This window comes from Scardinius erythrophthalmus (assembly GCF_964197995.2).
Source record: "Scardinius erythrophthalmus genome assembly, chromosome: 1".
In the NCBI taxonomy this organism is placed as follows: Eukaryota; Metazoa; Chordata; class Actinopteri; order Cypriniformes; family Leuciscidae; genus Scardinius; species Scardinius erythrophthalmus.
The window spans coordinates 46628207-46645340 of NC_138221.1; the positions used below are offsets into that span (position 1 = coordinate 46628207).

The window sequence follows — 17134 nt, forward strand, 5'->3', positions numbered from 1 at the left end:
CATTAGAAACCCTTTATATACTACTATTAATAATTAGCTCACCTCTGTGATCTAGGCAGGTATATAGGCCTACTTTAGACCTGTCATAAAAGAAATGAATCTTTAAGTGCATTAAAATGAAAACGCATTACAAAAAGCATCAAGTATACATCACATAAAAAATAGATCAAATATCATAATTTAACGTAAGATTGAACAAAAGGTTTAGGTAAGTAAAACTAAGTAACTAAGCAGGTTGCTAATAAAGACATATGTAGAACAAATAATTAATGGATGGATATTTTTTTGATGGATGACTACCGGTAGTTAAATTTGAGGTGGGTTTGAAATTTACATACTTTTGGTAGAAAAATCGATCACTCATAAATCGATTCACCAACCCAGTCATTTTCCGGATCTAAGGCCAGACCGGATTGCCGATTGCCGAGCGTAAATCACGATATTTGTTGTCATTACGAACCACATGAACGTTCAGATGAAGCTTTCATAATACAACTAAAGGCGGCTGGTGTACATATAATCAATGTCAATGACTGTATCAGTCCGTTTTATTCTTATTAAAAGTCAGATCTACTTATACTAGCAGGTAAGACACATGAGCTAAATTAGCATTTGAGGATAACGGCTAACTAACATGCTAAGACTTGTATGTGTAAGACTTAAATGTGTTCACATTGTATGTTTTATCTGATTTGTATTTGCATTATCCTTATACGAATTTACTGTTTAATTGGATGAGAAGAGAAAAAATATTTATTAGCCAAAATGAGGCTGTCATATCTTTTTTTTTTGACACGGACTGAATCATTGAATCGTACAAAAATTGTCTTTGTAGGCGTTTGACTTGGTTTTGAGACAGCCAAATGTGTATGTCATGGTTCGGTACCCTAGGTTTTAGAATAGACATGATAATAAAATAACAGTTAAATACAAAATGACAATACATAACACCGCTTTATAGCCAATAGTCACATTAAACATTAAGTGCAAGTGCACTACAGTAATGTTATTTAATGCTTGCAGCAAATGTTCTGTATGAAATTGATCTAATGTCTGTCTTGGTTGCAGACCCAAGGTGACCCATATGGACCCCACCTCCAAGTCTGGGTTGAATCAGGTGTCAGATGTAGTGTTTGTCATAGAGGGAACTGCAAACCTTGGTCCATATTTTGAATCACTTCGGAAGAATTACATACTACCGACTATAGAGTAAGAGTCATCACCTGTTTATTCATTCCGACATTTGTTAGACTTCTTTACCAACCTACTTTGTATGATCACAGGTATTTTAATGGAGGACCACCTGCTGAAACTGATTTTGGAGGAGATGTGAGTTGGATGAAGCCGTTTACACTTTCTCTTTTCATCACTGCTATCATTTCAGATATCCCATCTAATGATCTCTTTTCTTTATCAGTATGGTGGCACTCAGTATGGACTGGTGGTCTTCAACACAGTGGATTGTGCTCCAGAATCCTACGTCCAGTGCCACGCTCCAACCAGCTCAGCTTTCGAGTTTGTCTCTTGGATTGACAGCATCCAGTAAGGGCTTCATCACATTTGCATTTTACCATTGGAACTCTGAGATAAAATTGTGCTCTTGGATGTTTAGATGATCTGTTAGTTATGAGTGTATGTCTGCTTTAAAGATCTTCATGTTTTAAATGCTGCAGCTTTTACGATGATGCTTTTTGCACAGATTCATGGGAGGCGGAGCAGAGAGCTGCAGTCTCATAGCTGAGGGTCTTTCTGTGGCCCTGCAGCTCTTTGACGACTTCAAAAAGATGAGGGAGCAAATGTGAGTTCTTGAACTCCTTCTGTGGAATCAAAATTCTGCTGTCTTATTTCTCCCATTTTACTAAGATTTGGGATGTGAAAGATGCAATATAATTTGTGTTGCAGACAAAATTATGTATGGAAACAGCTCAAGGGCAGACATTGTTTTAAAGCATTTTCTCTTTGTCAATAACTTAATAGCACAAAAAGGTGGATGGAAACTTAACTATTGTTTCTCTCTTTAGTGGTCAGACCCACAAGGTTTGTGTGCTGCTGTGTAATTCTCCTCCATACTTACTACCGGCTGTGGAGAGCGTCAGCTATACAGGCTGCACTGCAGACAGCCTGGTCCAGATCATACGTGATGTGAGTCTGCGTTGCATCTGCCTGTTTGTTCAGTTATTTATTTCCTATATTTGATGTAGCCTAATGATAGATTTATTTGCCTTGATACTGTTCATACTGGTTGATGCTATCATAGTCTACAATATGATGTGTTATAATGTTATTTTTTCCACTGTCTTGCCAAATTTTAAGCTGAGCCATTTATTTATAGAAGGTAGTGTCTGTTTCTCATAATAGTTAATGAATTTATAATCATTTTTATTTGTACTTTTTTTTCTTTTTTTCTTCTTCTTTCTGTAGCGGGGGATCCATTTTTCTGTAATTGCCCCAAGGAAACTTCCAGCGCTTCGCTCTCTTTTTGAACGAGCATCTTCGGTAGCAGGTGCACCAGAATCCTCACACCCAGACTACTGTCAAGACCCCTTTCACATGGTGTTAGTCAGGGGCATTGCACTTCCTGGTAAGAAAGACACTTTCCTTGATGTGTTTATGAGTGTGCTGTGATATATCCTCCACAGTTTTTGTCAGCAGGTGGACAGCCCTCTTTTGGCACATGGGAGAATATGAGCTAAAATAGTATTTTATTATATTATTTAGGGGTCTAACGAGACTCATGTCACGATTTAATACAATTCACTGTATTGAACTCACAATACAGTTGCAATACTTTAAGCCACATTTTTTTACTACTTTAAACCATTTACATTTACTTATTACTTCTAAGACGTATGATAAAAAGTTAGCAAAAATGTACTGCTGATTAAAATGCTAAATGGTGACACTAGAGTAAAAATATTCATGATTCTGAAGCTGAAAAGACAGAATTATGTTAGACACGTACACTGTCACTGACTACAGCGCATGCGTTTCAGATGATCAGTACAACCAATCACTGTTCTAATCACAAAGTGTATCATGACTGTTCCCAGACTTTAAAGGGTTAATTCATCCAAAAATTCAAATGTTGTCTTTATTTACTCACCCTCATCGTTCACATCATCGATGCATATCGCCACATTATCACAAACCTTTAGACCTCTAGTAGTGTAAGATTTGCTCTGGTTAATGCTTTGTTACATGTGTGTGTCCAGTTGCTCCTGGAGGAGGTTCTGGTCCAGTCTCCCTTAAACCTGTCTTGCCACCTCAGCCTCTGCCTGTGTCCCATTCTCCTCTGGGCACTGTAGCCCAGACTCCTCCTCAGATGAGCACAGCCCTTCCATACCAGGTGTGTGTCAGTTAATGGAAATTAATAGAATTATTCATTTCCATTCAATTCAATTAAAGGTCTAATTAAAAACTGTGTGTGTAACAAAATCATGGTAGATCTCAGTCGTTTAGATCCAAGAAATGTATATGATGCTGTGAGTGAGATGCCAGTCTGCACTGTTTGCCATAGGGAAAATAGGGACAGCAAAAATATATGCCGTTTTAATGAGCGATTAATTGTCTCAGTTCACTTACCATTGGCAGGTGAAGTAAAAGGTTAGTTTTTGGCTCTGTCTCATTACTTCAGTGATGTAGAGCAGTCCACTCACTCTGAACCTTTCTGTGCCTAATTGGAAGCACATTATTGGTAATACACAGCCTCATTTTGATTCTTAAGATTAAGACTAATAGCTGTTATAATCTCATTTGAATAGATCTAAGTGGTAGATAAGATGTGCATGAATGCATTTGTATTGTGTGGAAAGATCTGGCTTTGTTTTCAAATGAGGCTGTGCACACTAATTATGAGGCTTCATGACTGTTGTCCTTCTGTTACACACACACACACACACACACACACAAACACTCTCTCACACACACAAAAACACTCTCACACTCTCTTCCCATAGAATCCCTCTTTAAACGCTGCCCATGATGCAGCACAGAAGGCATTAGAAGCTGCAAATCAGCAGCAGAAGAGTCGATGTGAGTCATATTTTATTTCTGCCTCTTGGATCTTCTGCTGTGTTCCTGCTTTACCTATTATCTGTATTTGAAACACCATTTACTGAGTTGTTTTTGTTTTCTTTGCAGTTCCTCAAATGCCAACTCCACCTTTCAGCCAACCACCAGTTCTCCCATCAGGAGGTAAACCCAGCCTATCTACAGTTACCACAGTGTCACCGCCAGTGTTAACGCAGCAACAAGTTCCACCTCAGCAGCCCCAACAGCAACCTCAAGTCCCACCACCAGGCCCGCCCCCACCCAACCAGCAACCTCCTCAGGCCCCTCAGCAGCAGCCCAACAATCAGCAGACACCTCCACCAACTCAGCCTGGCATGGTCAGACTTGAGAAATGTATTTCTGTGGATACTGTTTCATTTGGATTCTTCCTCTTTATCATGCCCTTTCAATATATTCTTATTTTCCAGACTGCTGTACCTGCGCCTCCGGCTGGGGCACAGCAGGGTGTTGCCAACAAGATTGTGGCGTGGAGTGGAGTTCTAGAATGGCAGGAGGTGAGAAGCTTATACTAGTGATTTCATGGTAATTCTTGCATACTGAATGGTGATTAGTAGGGCGGCCCCTAATAATTGACCAAACGTTAGTCGATGAGAAGATGCTTAGTTGACCAAATTTTAATTAGTTAAAAAAAAAAATCTACTGGAAGTGGCAAAGTCACGTAGTCCATGACGTACAGATCGTAACAAAGCTGGCTAATATGGTAATTGCAGTGCGTTATGCAGGAAATTCAAAGGTTTGCCTATCATTCATCAACCTAACTGTGGCTTATCATTTGAAACCTAGTAGTAGCTTAACATTTGCACACTTTACATGGCCGCTTGCTCCAACATTAACCTGGATAAATGTTCTATTATTGGCACATATCCAAGTGTTCTTGGAGGAGCAAGCGCAGTCATTATTTCCTGATAACCGCGGAAAGAACTTAAAATACTCTGTCATTTTTGGTCATATAAGAGTAAAGAGTAAAACAACATTCAAAACTGTAAAGGGTCTACTTTTATTTTTGTCACTGACAATAACAACAAAACGTTGTGCTTTTGTAAAATAAAGAAAACAACCCGAGGGCTCTTTCTGCCATCTTGTCACAAAAATGAAACTCAGCGTATACTTGCCTCACAGACATTAAAAATATGTCTAGACATTTTGAAATGTCTACTTTTAAATGAACCAATTCAAATCGAAAACAAATACTCTTTGATTTTGTAATCTGTATGAAACGTCCTTTTCATCTTTCATCTTTTCATCGACATCTTTGCAGCTGACACTGACAAAAAAACACTAGTTTATTAATAAATTATCAAAATGTTCAGACAGTCTCCTTTCGGTTGACTTATAATCATTGGCAAGCTTTATGCGAGTGATTTGCGTCACTTTTTTTTTAGGCAATATACCACAATTTGCAAAATAAATATATGGATGGGAACCTAGCTACTGTAATATTTCTATACTGAACTGTGATTATAGTCTATATGGTTTAGTACAAGTAAGAACAGAAAATGACCCAAAATTATAAATAACCTTTCTTAACGTTGCTAATAACAAGCCAGTGTTGTTATTTTTAACAATAGCTAAAACTATTAAAAATTATTTTCTTTATTGAAATAAAGCTGGAATAAAAGAAAAGAAATATTAGATAAAAAAAAAAAAAACGTACTAAAACTGAAATAAAAATAAATTGAAGCTAAATATATAAGAAATTAAAAAAGGGCAAAGCACATAAACAAACTAAAACGTAACCTAAAATTAAAATGAAGTAGTATTAAATAAAAAAAGTATATAAATATACGATACAACAGCGTGTGGGATTTTTTTCTATTCTTTCTGTTGTATGAATTGTGTCCTAAACAACTGCCTGCACCAACCAGGGGTGCGAGGGGTGTTTTGTTTGTGGTTTCCTACTGGATATTGAGACATAATTAGTGTCTCAATTAATCTCTGTGAAAGACTCCCATAACTTACCTATAAAATGTAGGCTTTTCTCGATGTGTGAAAAAGATCGATTTGCTCACTGAGACTGAAACTGTTAAAGCTATCTAGTTGCATTTCGTTGATGTATTGTTAGGTGACCCTTGGGCATTGTGCCTGAGATGCCTTTTGCACAGACTGTAATGGAATCAATGATGCTTCTTGATTTCTGTTTGATTTATGGGAGACGCCCTCTCTTTAGATTAATGAAGCTCTATTGACCATTCCACAATGGCCACGAGATCATCTCAGTCTTAGCAATGAATGTTCTCAAACACACAGTCGACTATTGAAATGTTTTTTTGTTTTGAGAAAGGGTCAACACAAATGATCAGGAAACAAAAACACAGACGCACACGTCGTGGTCATTATCACCATCTGGTCAATAACATGCCAGCAAACCAATGCGTGCTTATCAAGCATGGCGGCACGCGCCGTTGCTGAGGCCTGTCGCGGAGTCACCATCTGGATGATGAGTTCACACAGCTCATCGCACACTATTCGCAAACACAAACACTGCCAAGCTGCGCTGTGTAAATTTAATCAAATCAGCAAATGAGTCCTGCTTTTCATCCACACTGTCCTTTTGCAGCGATACTGTAGGGTGGTTTGTAGTAAGGATGTGCAAATCTGGTATATTTTCAAAATTGAATAGCTGTTTGCTTGAGTCAACAAGTCTGTCTAAACGGAGCCCTGAAAAATTAGGTTCCATCAGACATGTTTCCTTGGGGGAAATATTCTTGTGTTCAAAAACTTGAGGCAAATGTATGTATGTAATGCTCATTGCTTGCACTGTTTTGATTGACATAATAATGTAGCAGCTGTTCCGTTGCCAGTGCGATCTCTCTTGTTGTGGAAGTTGCACACACAGGTTGTTTATTTCACCGAGACCTCCTGCCTCGAGTCCCACCATCCATCTCTGCCAGCAAAGTCTTTTTACTCTGTATGTTAACCTCTTCATCTTATTCTGCCTCTCCTTTTTTCCCTCCCCCTGTCACCTTTCCCTCTGTCTCCATCAATCACCGCAGAAGCCCAAGGCTTCCTCCATGGACTCCAACACAAAACTTACACGCTCCCTGCCCTGCCAGGTCCAAGTGAGCCAAGGGGAGAATCTGTGAGTGACTCGTTTGGCCCAGATTTGCATAATGTAGGATAAATGGTGGAGATGCACAGAGAGACTGACGTGGTGTATTTTGTTTCAGAAATACAGACCAGTGGCCACAGAAGCTGATCATGCAGCTCATCCCTCAGCAGCTCCTGGTAAATGTGAACATTGTCATTCCCTGCAGGATACATTACTCTGCTTGCAAAGGAAGCAAGGATTTCTTTTCCTTCATCTTTTTCTTTCCTCCATTTTCTCTGTCATCTCCTATTTCTTCATCATTGTCCTCTCTTCCTTTATCTTTTTCGTCTTGTTCCTGCATCATCTTCTAATTTTTGTTCTTCTCCTTTTCAATCCTTTCTTCCTTCTTTTTTCTTCTCCATCATTTCCTCCTCTTCATAATCGTCATCTCCTACCTTTTCTTCGTCTATATTTTTTCCTCCTCTTCCTCATTTCTTTTTCTGCACCTTTTATTTTCCTCCTCCAAATATTTTCCTCTTCCTTTTTTCTACTCCTTCATTTCCTCCCCTAACTTAAAGTGATAGTTCACCCAAAATTTAAAATTGTCATAATTTGCTCAACCTCATGTTTTTCTAAACCTGTTCGAGTTTTTTTTCTGTTGAACACAAAAGAAGATGTTTAAAAAATGTTGGTAACCTGACAGTTGATAGTTCCCATTGACTTCTATAGATTTTTTTTTCTATTATGGAAGTCAATGCTACCGTCAACTCTTCTTTTGTGTTCAACAGAAAAGAAACTCAAACAGGTTTAGAACAACTTAAAGGGATTGTTCACCCAAAAATGAAAATTAGCCCATGATTTACTCACCCTCAAGTTATTCTAGGTGTATATGACATTCTTCTTTCAGACGAATACAATCAGAGTTATATGAAAAAATGTCCTGGCTCTTCCAAGCTTTATAATGGCAGTGAATGGCCGTTTCTGTTTTGAAGTCCATTAAAAGTGCATCTAACCATCATAAAAGTGCTCCACAGGGCTCTGGTGGGTTAATAAAGGCCTTCTGAAGCGAAGCGATGCGTTTGTGTAAGAAAAATGTTCATATTTAAACCTTTATAAAGTAAAATAACTAGCCTCCGGCCAAACAAACATACGGATTCCACTTAAGTCTAAAGCTCAACTTATGCGAGTAATGTGACGTACTGCTGATATTTACGCTACGCCATGACGCACTACTTCCAACGACACAAGTTGCGTAAGTAACTTTTATGGACTTCAAAACAGAAACGGCCATTCACTACCATTATAAAGCTTGAAAGAGCCAGGACATTTTTTAATATAACTCCGATTGTATTCGTCTGAAAGAAGAATGTCATGTACACCTAGGATGACTTGGGGGTGAGTAAATCATGGGCTAATTTTCATTTTTACTATCTTTTTAATCATCACCTCATTTTCTCCTTTTTCTTCTCCTCTTCCTTTTTCTACTCTTTCATCATCTCCTCCTCTTCCTTAATTATCATCTCTTGATTAATTGATCATCTTTTTCTCATAATTACCTTTCTCCCCCTTTATCTTCTCCTCCTCCTTGTCCTCCTTTCTCCACCATCTTCTTCTCCAGCTCTTCTATCATTTTGTCCTTCTACTTTTGATTCAATCCCTGCGTTTGACTATGCGTACTTCCTTGCTACACACAGTAAGCTAAATACAGAATGCTAAAGACTATTCATTGAACAAATTAATACCTTTAAAAAATTATTTGACTTATTAGATCAATATTTAAATGAGATAATTTTTAAAATCTCCTATTGACTTTAAACTGGCATTCAAACTGCTTTTGTTAATTTCATCCTAATACACATGCTGAAGTGTTGGTCAAATGTCTGGGTCACATGGGTTATTAATACAATGATCCATATGTCGTCTTTTCTTTCTATAGACTACTCTGGGCCCTCTGTTCAGGAACTCTCGTATGGTGCAGTTTCTCTTCACTAATAAAGATATGGAGTCTTTGAAGGGACTGTATCGCATTATGACCAATGGATTTGTGAGTACATGAACAGCATCTTATTCATAACCTCCTCCTGTAAGATACATCAGTCAGTTCAAGAATGAATAATCAGGCTAATAACTTCTCATGTAGAACAGGTTTTTTTATGTTGCCTATGCATATATCTCTGTTTTAGTGTATTTCTCATTGCAGACTACTAAAGAGAATGTGATAGTGTGTAATAATGCTCTTCGGCCTCTTGGGGGAGTTCTTCCCCTGCTTTTAAGCATCACTGCAGCAAAATAAAAAGATTTTCACATTTAGTTATGGAAAAAAAAAAGTCTCATGAAAAAAAAATCAGCAAATTCACACAGCCAGCATTTCCTCTGAAAATGAAAGGGTCTGAAATGAACCTTTACCCTGGAGCTAGATCCCTTGACGCAGACTAAGAGATCTGTCAGTAGTGAATCACCATTAACACTGATTAAATTCAGTTTTAGGTTCAATCTGTGTCTGGAAAACAGCTGCTTAGTTCATTTTAATCCTGTCTTCAAATATAATCATGCTGGCTCAGGCAGCTCTCCAGTCACTCTAGTTGTGTGTGCTGTCAAGATGTGTGGATTGGCACATAGTTTGATGTATATGTGTATCTATATGTGTGTGTGTGTGTAGGCTGGCTGTGTGCACTTCCCCCACAGTGCTCCATGTGAGGTGCGTGTGCTGATGCTGCTGTACTCGTCTAGGAAGAGGATATTCATGGGACTCATCCCTAATGACCAAAGCGGATTCGTCAATGGTATTCGGCAGGTCATCACTAACCACAAACAAGTGCAGCAGCACCGATCGGTGAGTCACACAAAATGGTGTTGTTTTCAGTACAAATAAACACAGTTATTGATATGATGCAAACTAAGTAGCATAAAATTTTTAAATTGTTAATATAATACTCAAAAAAGATGCACAGATGTAATCCACATCTAAACTAACACAATCATTTTGTCTCTGTAAAATGTTTACATGTAAAATAGCAAAAGTTATTTAAAAATGAAATCAATCCAGTTATGTGTGATGCGTCTTGTTGCCCACATAATGCACACAGCATCTAAATTAACACTTTCTAAGTGCTTATTGCGAGTTAAATGTAGCTTTGGCAATTTAAAACAAAGGTCCACAAGGTTAAAGACAACATTGCAAAATTGTATCCATGTGTCACTGGCGCATGTCCTGGTTGGCATCAACATGCCAGCTAAACAGCTAACGGTTTTAATGATCACTAATTGAAAGGAGAGAAAAATCGAGGATCATTCCAGCCACTCTAAAGGTAACCTGAGACAAAAGGCCCTGTTTTACCATGACATTGTTGGAAAAAATGCTTGAATTTCACTCTTAAGGAATATTCTGAGTAAAGAGCCAGTAAAATGGAAGAGCCAGTGAGACTTACTAAGTATATGTGGAATTTGGAGATTATTCTTTCGCAATAAATTCCCAATGAAGCTTTTCCTCAGATCTGTCTCACCTTTTTTGCATCCCCGGACATTGTTGATATAAAAAAATAATAATAATTTCAACTTGTCCCTCTTTTTAAAAATAGATAAATAAATAAATAAATAAATGTCTGGGTTACAGTGAGACACATACATTGTAAGGGAATGAGGCCAAATTGTAAACGTTAAAATTACATGATTTTAATGAAAAAAAATCACTTACCTTTCCTGTGTTAAGTTCTCTGTTTTTTCAACTTCATTGCAATGACAATGGAATGCCTTAAACCCTAAAATGGCGATAAAAATGACAAACTGACCCTTTTTACTTCTATTGTAATCATCTCACCATTACATTGACTTGGCACCTTAACATTATGCCACAAATGCTGTTGATAACTTGGATTGAACCCTACATTTGAAAACTGCATTTTCGTTTTAAAACGCTTTCCATCCACACTAGTGTTTTCAAGCATTTTCCAAAGGTTTCACGGCCACACTAAAAAGTCAAGTGAACCTTATTGTGCATGCGAAAAGCCTCATAAACGCTTGCTTGGATTATGCTGACTGAACAGACATAATCAAGTACTCATAGTATTCTTCTGCCAGGATCATTTTATTTAGCAAAATATCTCACCATTTACTGATGTGTTCAATTGGCACACACACACCATTATATGTTTGGTCTAAACACAACTGCCCTCATGTTTTGCCGCAGAACAGCAGTTGGGAGTATATATTGTCGTCTTTGCAGGACTGTGATATGAAGAGTGTACAAACGGAAACATATCTTTAGCAACAGGCACAATACCGGTATAAACATAGGTATCTGTCAGTACAATATGATTCACATGACTAAGAATGTGTCATTGTTTTCAAATACCTCTGTTGTCAACGACATTTTCAAATTTATCCACTTGGGAGTGCATTTTCAAAAAGCTTTAGCAGAGAGAAAAAAGATGCGTTTTCAAATGACAACGTAGTAGTGTGAACAAGGCCACAGTCACACTCTTGAAAATGCGCATGCACATGAACTCTAGCGTAATAACGTACAATAATGAAAACGCATACACCATCATGAAAAGAACTGCATTTTTGGACACTTCAGAGAAACCAAAAAGCTATTTTGCTTGAGAAGTGTGCTTATGCTACATTTGTTTTAATTCTGTCAGTAATTCATTGTATGTCCTTTTCTCGGATGAATAATGCTGGTCAGATGCAACCTGGACAGGTCCCGTCCAATCAGAACTTCCTCAACAGACCGCCGGGCCCCATCCCTGTTACGCATGGCAACGTGCAACAGCAGGTAAACCAGCAGTGCCTCTTCCCCTCTCTTCTCTCCCCTGCCCTGCTCTTTCTCTCTCTCTCTGTCTCTCTTGCCCTGTGCACTCACCCGGTTTGTATTTCTCCTCGGCCTGAGATGGAATGTGCATGCTGTTCTAAACCCTCCTCGTCTCCTCCTCTCTGTCCCTCTCTTTCTGCCTCAGTCTGTGGTGGTGGGCTTGCCCTCCGTCAGTCAGGTCACACTGATGGAGGACCAGCAGAGACAAAACAACATGGTGAGAATCAGAAACACAATTATACACGCATGCATGCACACACGCTGGACCACGATTCCTGCAAACACAGGATTTCACCACTTGATTTTCTGCCATTTCAGCACCAATCTTGTGAACAGCGCCATGTGTTAAAGGGGACATTGCTGAAACTTATGTATCAAAAATACAGTAAAACAGTAATATAAAGAAACATTACTTATTATTATCAATTTTAAAAACAGTTGTTGTGCTGTTTAATATCTTTGTGGAAACCTGGATACATTTTTCTGGATTCAGAAATCTTTTGTAACAAATATCTTTACTGCCCCATTTGATTTAATACATCTTTGCTAAATGAAAGTAATAATTTCTTTAAAATGAAATAAAAAATACTTAACCCAAACTTTAGAACGGTATTATGAAACTAAGCTGCAAAAGCGTGTCATTAAAAATGTGCCATAGTCACCTACATTTCATTTACATATCAACACCTTTTCAGTATTCAGCATCTAGACAGTGGAGTTGTTACTCATTTCAAATGCTAAGAGGTTAGCCAAACATAACAGAAGTCATTTACATATAGATGTCTTAAAGATACAGCCTGATTAAAGGTCAGAAAGAGGATAGTGTCACACTGACATGAAGTCTGGTCTGCTTTGCAGCTTATTCTGTCCAAGAAACTCCCAGTTAGACAGCAGCCGACATAAACCAGACAGCACAACCAGTGCAGTGCAGTCCATCCCATTCTCGGAGAAATTACTCTCATGAGTCCGTTCTTTTAAGTGAATACAAATCATACTGCGAGACCAATGTAGTCCGATTCCTGAATTGAATGACTGTCGAGTTGGTTATTTTTAATGAATCAAAAACATTCAGTTTTACATAAGGCTGTTGAGCCTTCAGTCAGTTTAGTTTCTGTTCTTATGACAATGCTTAGTTTGAAGAAGATGAAATTTGTCGTAGTATTTTATTTATACAAGTAAATAAAGAATGCATGAAATATGCTACTACGTTGTTTTGTATTATGTAATATTGAATCGCATTTATTCCGCCCCTGGAATCATTACATTTTCCTATGGTTTCCATCCCTAGAAGAAACAATTCTGCTTGTGAATATCCAGTTTACTAACTGTGTCAAACAAAACTCTATATAAAATGATATTAAATTCTATATAACAGAGGGAAAATGGTTATGTAAGTAAAACAAATAAGTTACAACTGTATTTGATGCAGGAAGCCTTGCCTTGTATTATAAGTGGACTTCTGGGAAAAAATGTCCCCTTTAATACCATTAACACAGTTACAGTGGTCTGTATTCACAGCTCTCTCACACAGAACTACCACTTATGTAATATAGTGTTTTACAGCAGTGCCGTCTAATGTTCACTTACTTTCTTTTTTCATCACTGTGTGTGATTTTGGTTTCCATTAGCTGAGAGCAGCCGCAACAGGCAATCAACAGCCGCCAGTCACTGGTGCTCCGCCCAATCAGGGCCAAGCTCAAGCCCAGGCTCCTGCTGGCATGCTCCGGCTCCCAAACCCAGGCGCAAACCCCCAGCTCCGCAGTCTCCTCCTCAGCCAACAACCTGTAAGTGTGTGCAGTGAATAGCACATGATGCCCTTCCACACCACTTCCTTAAGCCACTGTCACACTAGATTTTGAGCATGCAAAATTCCAACAGACGCTGCAATGGTCGTAATATGACTTCACAATCGGACGGGTCTTTTTTTTAAAAACATGATTTAAAATACTATACATCCAAAATGTAAAAATATTTAGTCTGAAATATTCAGTAACCCCAGGCTATTAAAAGTGCTGTGTTTTTTCACTGTACAAAAGCATGAAAATACCATAATATTTTTGCAGATATTTAGGAAAAATATGAAGTTCACACACTCGTTTCTCTGAAAACCAGTGCTATAGCCAGTTATTCTACTTTGAAACGTGCGTTTTTGTTTTGGTCTGTGCCATACCGCACATTGCCAATTTACCCAATAGTATTTCGACACCCGAGTTGCCAGTTGGCGGAAAACACAGCGTATTGCAGACATGGAAACCAGCAAGCAAACTCAGAGATCACAGATTCTACCCGACATAAAAAGCCTTGGCATCCATCTTAAAATCTCTATGAACGGGAGCATATTAAAATAAATCAATAAATCAACTCATAAACTTACAAGTCTCCTCGCCTTCCATTGTCAATTGCGCTTGGTTCTGTTGCATGTCCTCAATCTGGCAACCCACATGAGCACTGAGTCTGAGGAGGAGGGGGCGGGGGAAACAACTCTCTCCAATATTTAGAATTTGGATTGCAGTACCCATTTCAACCAATAGCTGTCAATATTACACACTGCTCCTTTAATTACAATAACAATTATTATTAAAAAGTATTCATTAGAATTAGGCTCTTAATACATTGCTCATTCTGAGCTTTTATACTGCTAAGTTCCCATCCGAACTGAAGCCCTGTTTATTTATTTTGTGCTTTCGCAATGTGCGAATCACCTTATACTGTTCACCAGCAAGCTCCAAGATTTGCGCGAGCTGTTCCTATTGTGATGCTGGCAATAAAATGTGGGACCCTTTTAAATTCTATGGAGAATTTACAACTTTAAAATGGTATAGAGAAAGCTAAACGTGATCTAAAACAGCCATATCAATTAAAAACATAAATTAGAAACTTTTTAAACTACTCACGACCACCCATACTAGAATTTATCACGTTTTATTGTATTTGTGATAAATTTTGACTAACTTGTAGAATTTATAATAGATGATCTGTTAATTAAATGTATTTTTGATTATAGATTTTTATTACAACTGTGGCATGTTGTAGCTATAGTTTCTAAATGTGTAGGTTTCTGTTTTTCATAACAAATGCTATAGATCTATACAAAAAGAAAGACGTCAACATTGCCCTAAGCATAGTAATGAGTCATCATCAATGGCCTTACCTGTAATTATAGCCTTATTGTAACAAATGCTACAACTGAAAGATTACAAGAACTATGGTACATTGTCATAAGGGCAAGTACTTTAAAGTCTGGACAGAACAATCAGTTTTTCCCCATGTGTAAAATGTGTTTTGTTCTAATGATGACTGACAGAAAAAACCTGGTGTTCAGACATAGCCAAAATCATTAAGAGCCTTATGAACGGTCAGGAGTCGGAAATAAACATTTTCAGTGTAAAAAAATGTTAAGTAAATTCATGTTGACTTCCCATGGGACTTTGAAGTACATAATTATGTCAAACTGATAAGGTTCCAGATGCCTAAATAATCTAGAATACACCAAATATCCTAAGTCATTGTTAACTAGGCTATTACCTAATTGCAGTTATGTTATCAACCAACTTTACATGTGTAGATGATTTGCACAAATAAATAAATAAACAAACAAACAAATAAATCTCAAGAGGGAGCATGCCCGGGGATCCCGCTAAAATGGTTCACTTCAACCCTCCCAATGTTCAAACCAAAACAACGCCCTTGAATGTGAACCCCTTCATACCTGTGAAATCATCTCTCCAATCACAGTTTGGCTTGCATTGATATGCCGTCATCTCATCTCTCTCTCTTTAGCAGGGTGGGATGCAGGGCATGCAGGGAATGCATCCCATCCAGCAGATGGTCCATCCAGCACCAGGAGGGGGCGCTCAGATGCAGGCACAGTGGAGGCAGCCTCACCAAGGTAGCACTTCATTTCCAGTACGGTATCATTAGCACAATTTATTTTTATCACATCTGTGACCTTGTTAATTGTGTAAGAGATTTCATTTATTTGCTGTGGTTTGTACAACTATTTATGTTTCCTTTTTTTTAATTAAAACCTCTTAGATACATTTATTTAATAAGTTTCACATTCCCACAGGTCCACTGATGATCCCTACAGGTCCACGTGGGCCAGTCGCACAGAATCCCGGGATGCCTTCAGTTTCGAGCGTCATGGAGGATGAAATTCTTATGGACCTTATCTAAGGACCACTTTACCCATCATTCTTTGCTTCAGAGGTTTCATTATGGAATACGAGAGTCATCTAAGCTCTGTTCTTTTTACTTTTTAGTTATGAACAAGTACGTAGGGGAAGAATATCAGTGTTTAGAGATCAGGACATTATTTTGATACTCATGTATCCGTTGATGCATTTAAACACGAGCCTCTCACCGGATCATGCGAGCGGTAACGCGATTTTTCACACAGATGGGACCGAAGAGCAAGACATTTAAAAAAACAGGCTCTTTCGTCATTCTACACCTCTTCTCGCCTCGAGATGAATCGATCGAATCTGGTTACTGTTGTATTTTTATGAAAGTTTTACTTTTTCTTAATTTGTCTTTTGAAATCTAGTAATGTTGTTTTATGAAAATAAAATAAACTTAATTTTCTCAAGCAATTTTTGTATTCAAGGTCTTCCTTAAAGGCACAATATGTAACTTTTTTGCTTTAAAAATAGCAAAAATCACTATATATGGTCCTTAGCGGCGATGAGAGAACCACACGCGGCCAGGCAGGCTCGTCGTGATAGGCTCGTTGTGATAGGCTGTTCCCCGGAGAAGCGGCGGTTTAGACAGTCACATAGCCATGGGTGGGCCAGCGGTGAAGAACTCGGAAAAATCTGTGGCGGGCAGCCATGTAAGGAGGAGCAGGTGAAGGACAGCGAGAGCGCGGGCGGCTCCGGATGCAAAAAACACAGCGGATAGGCTGAAGAAACGACTGCCACTCACGTCTGGCGGAGGCTGATCTGGCGATATGTCGTCCTGAAGACTCGAAAGTGAGCAGCGTAACGTAATCCAACCGAACTGTGTCAGTGCAGAGATCGCGAGAAGCGAATGTCAACTGAGGAATAGCAGCGCGCGGAGAAGTTATATGCCTTGGTAAGGGGTGTGGCCTTACCTGGCATTGGCTGCGCGCTTCTGTCTGTCTAGCCAGACTTGGTGCAATTGGATGCTTCTGCAGAGGTCAGGTACAGATGCCCTTCCTATAGGTGGATCTCGAAACGAGATGATGAAAGAGAATAGGTTACTGT

General features: G+C 38.5%; 1 protein-coding gene across 10 annotated transcripts; it reads left to right on the forward strand.

Moving 5' to 3' along the window:
- Positions 1-390: 390 nt before the first annotated feature.
- On the forward strand, positions 391-16501 carry med25 (mediator complex subunit 25). 10 transcript variants are annotated; one of them, XM_081353137.1, is made up of 20 exons: positions 411-586; positions 1069-1209; positions 1284-1329; positions 1418-1542; positions 1700-1798; positions 2022-2142; positions 2422-2581; positions 3213-3346; positions 3957-4032; positions 4141-4388; positions 4479-4565; positions 7065-7150; positions 7239-7296; positions 9036-9143; positions 9759-9932; positions 11784-11873; positions 12055-12126; positions 13538-13693; positions 15690-15798; positions 15979-16501. In XM_081353137.1, the coding sequence occupies exons 2-20, from the start codon at positions 1085-1087 to the stop codon at positions 16083-16085; spliced, it is 2181 nt and encodes a 726-aa protein (XP_081209263.1). In that variant the 5' UTR covers positions 411-586; positions 1069-1084; the 3' UTR covers positions 16086-16501. The 10 variants fall into 10 exon arrangements, with proteins under 10 accessions (XP_081209266.1, XP_081209267.1, XP_081209263.1 ...); XM_081353138.1 differs by having other exon boundaries at positions 15693-15798; XM_081353139.1 differs by having other exon boundaries at positions 449-586; positions 7068-7150.
- Positions 16502-17134: the final 633 nt, after the last annotated feature.

Excerpts from the sequence above, each read along its gene's own strand:
- med25 (XM_081353133.1), top strand. The coding sequence starts at position 1,085 with ATGGACCCCACCTCCAAGTCTGGGTTGAATCAGGTGTCAGATGTAGTG. Across the intron at positions 1,799-2,021 it reads AAAAAGATGAGGGAGCAAAT|TGGTCAGACCCACAAGGTTT; the intron begins GTGAGTTCTTGA and ends TTCTCTCTTTAG. Across the intron at positions 3,347-3,956 it reads GCACAGCCCTTCCATACCAG|AATCCCTCTTTAAACGCTGC; the intron begins GTGTGTGTCAGT and ends CTCTTCCCATAG.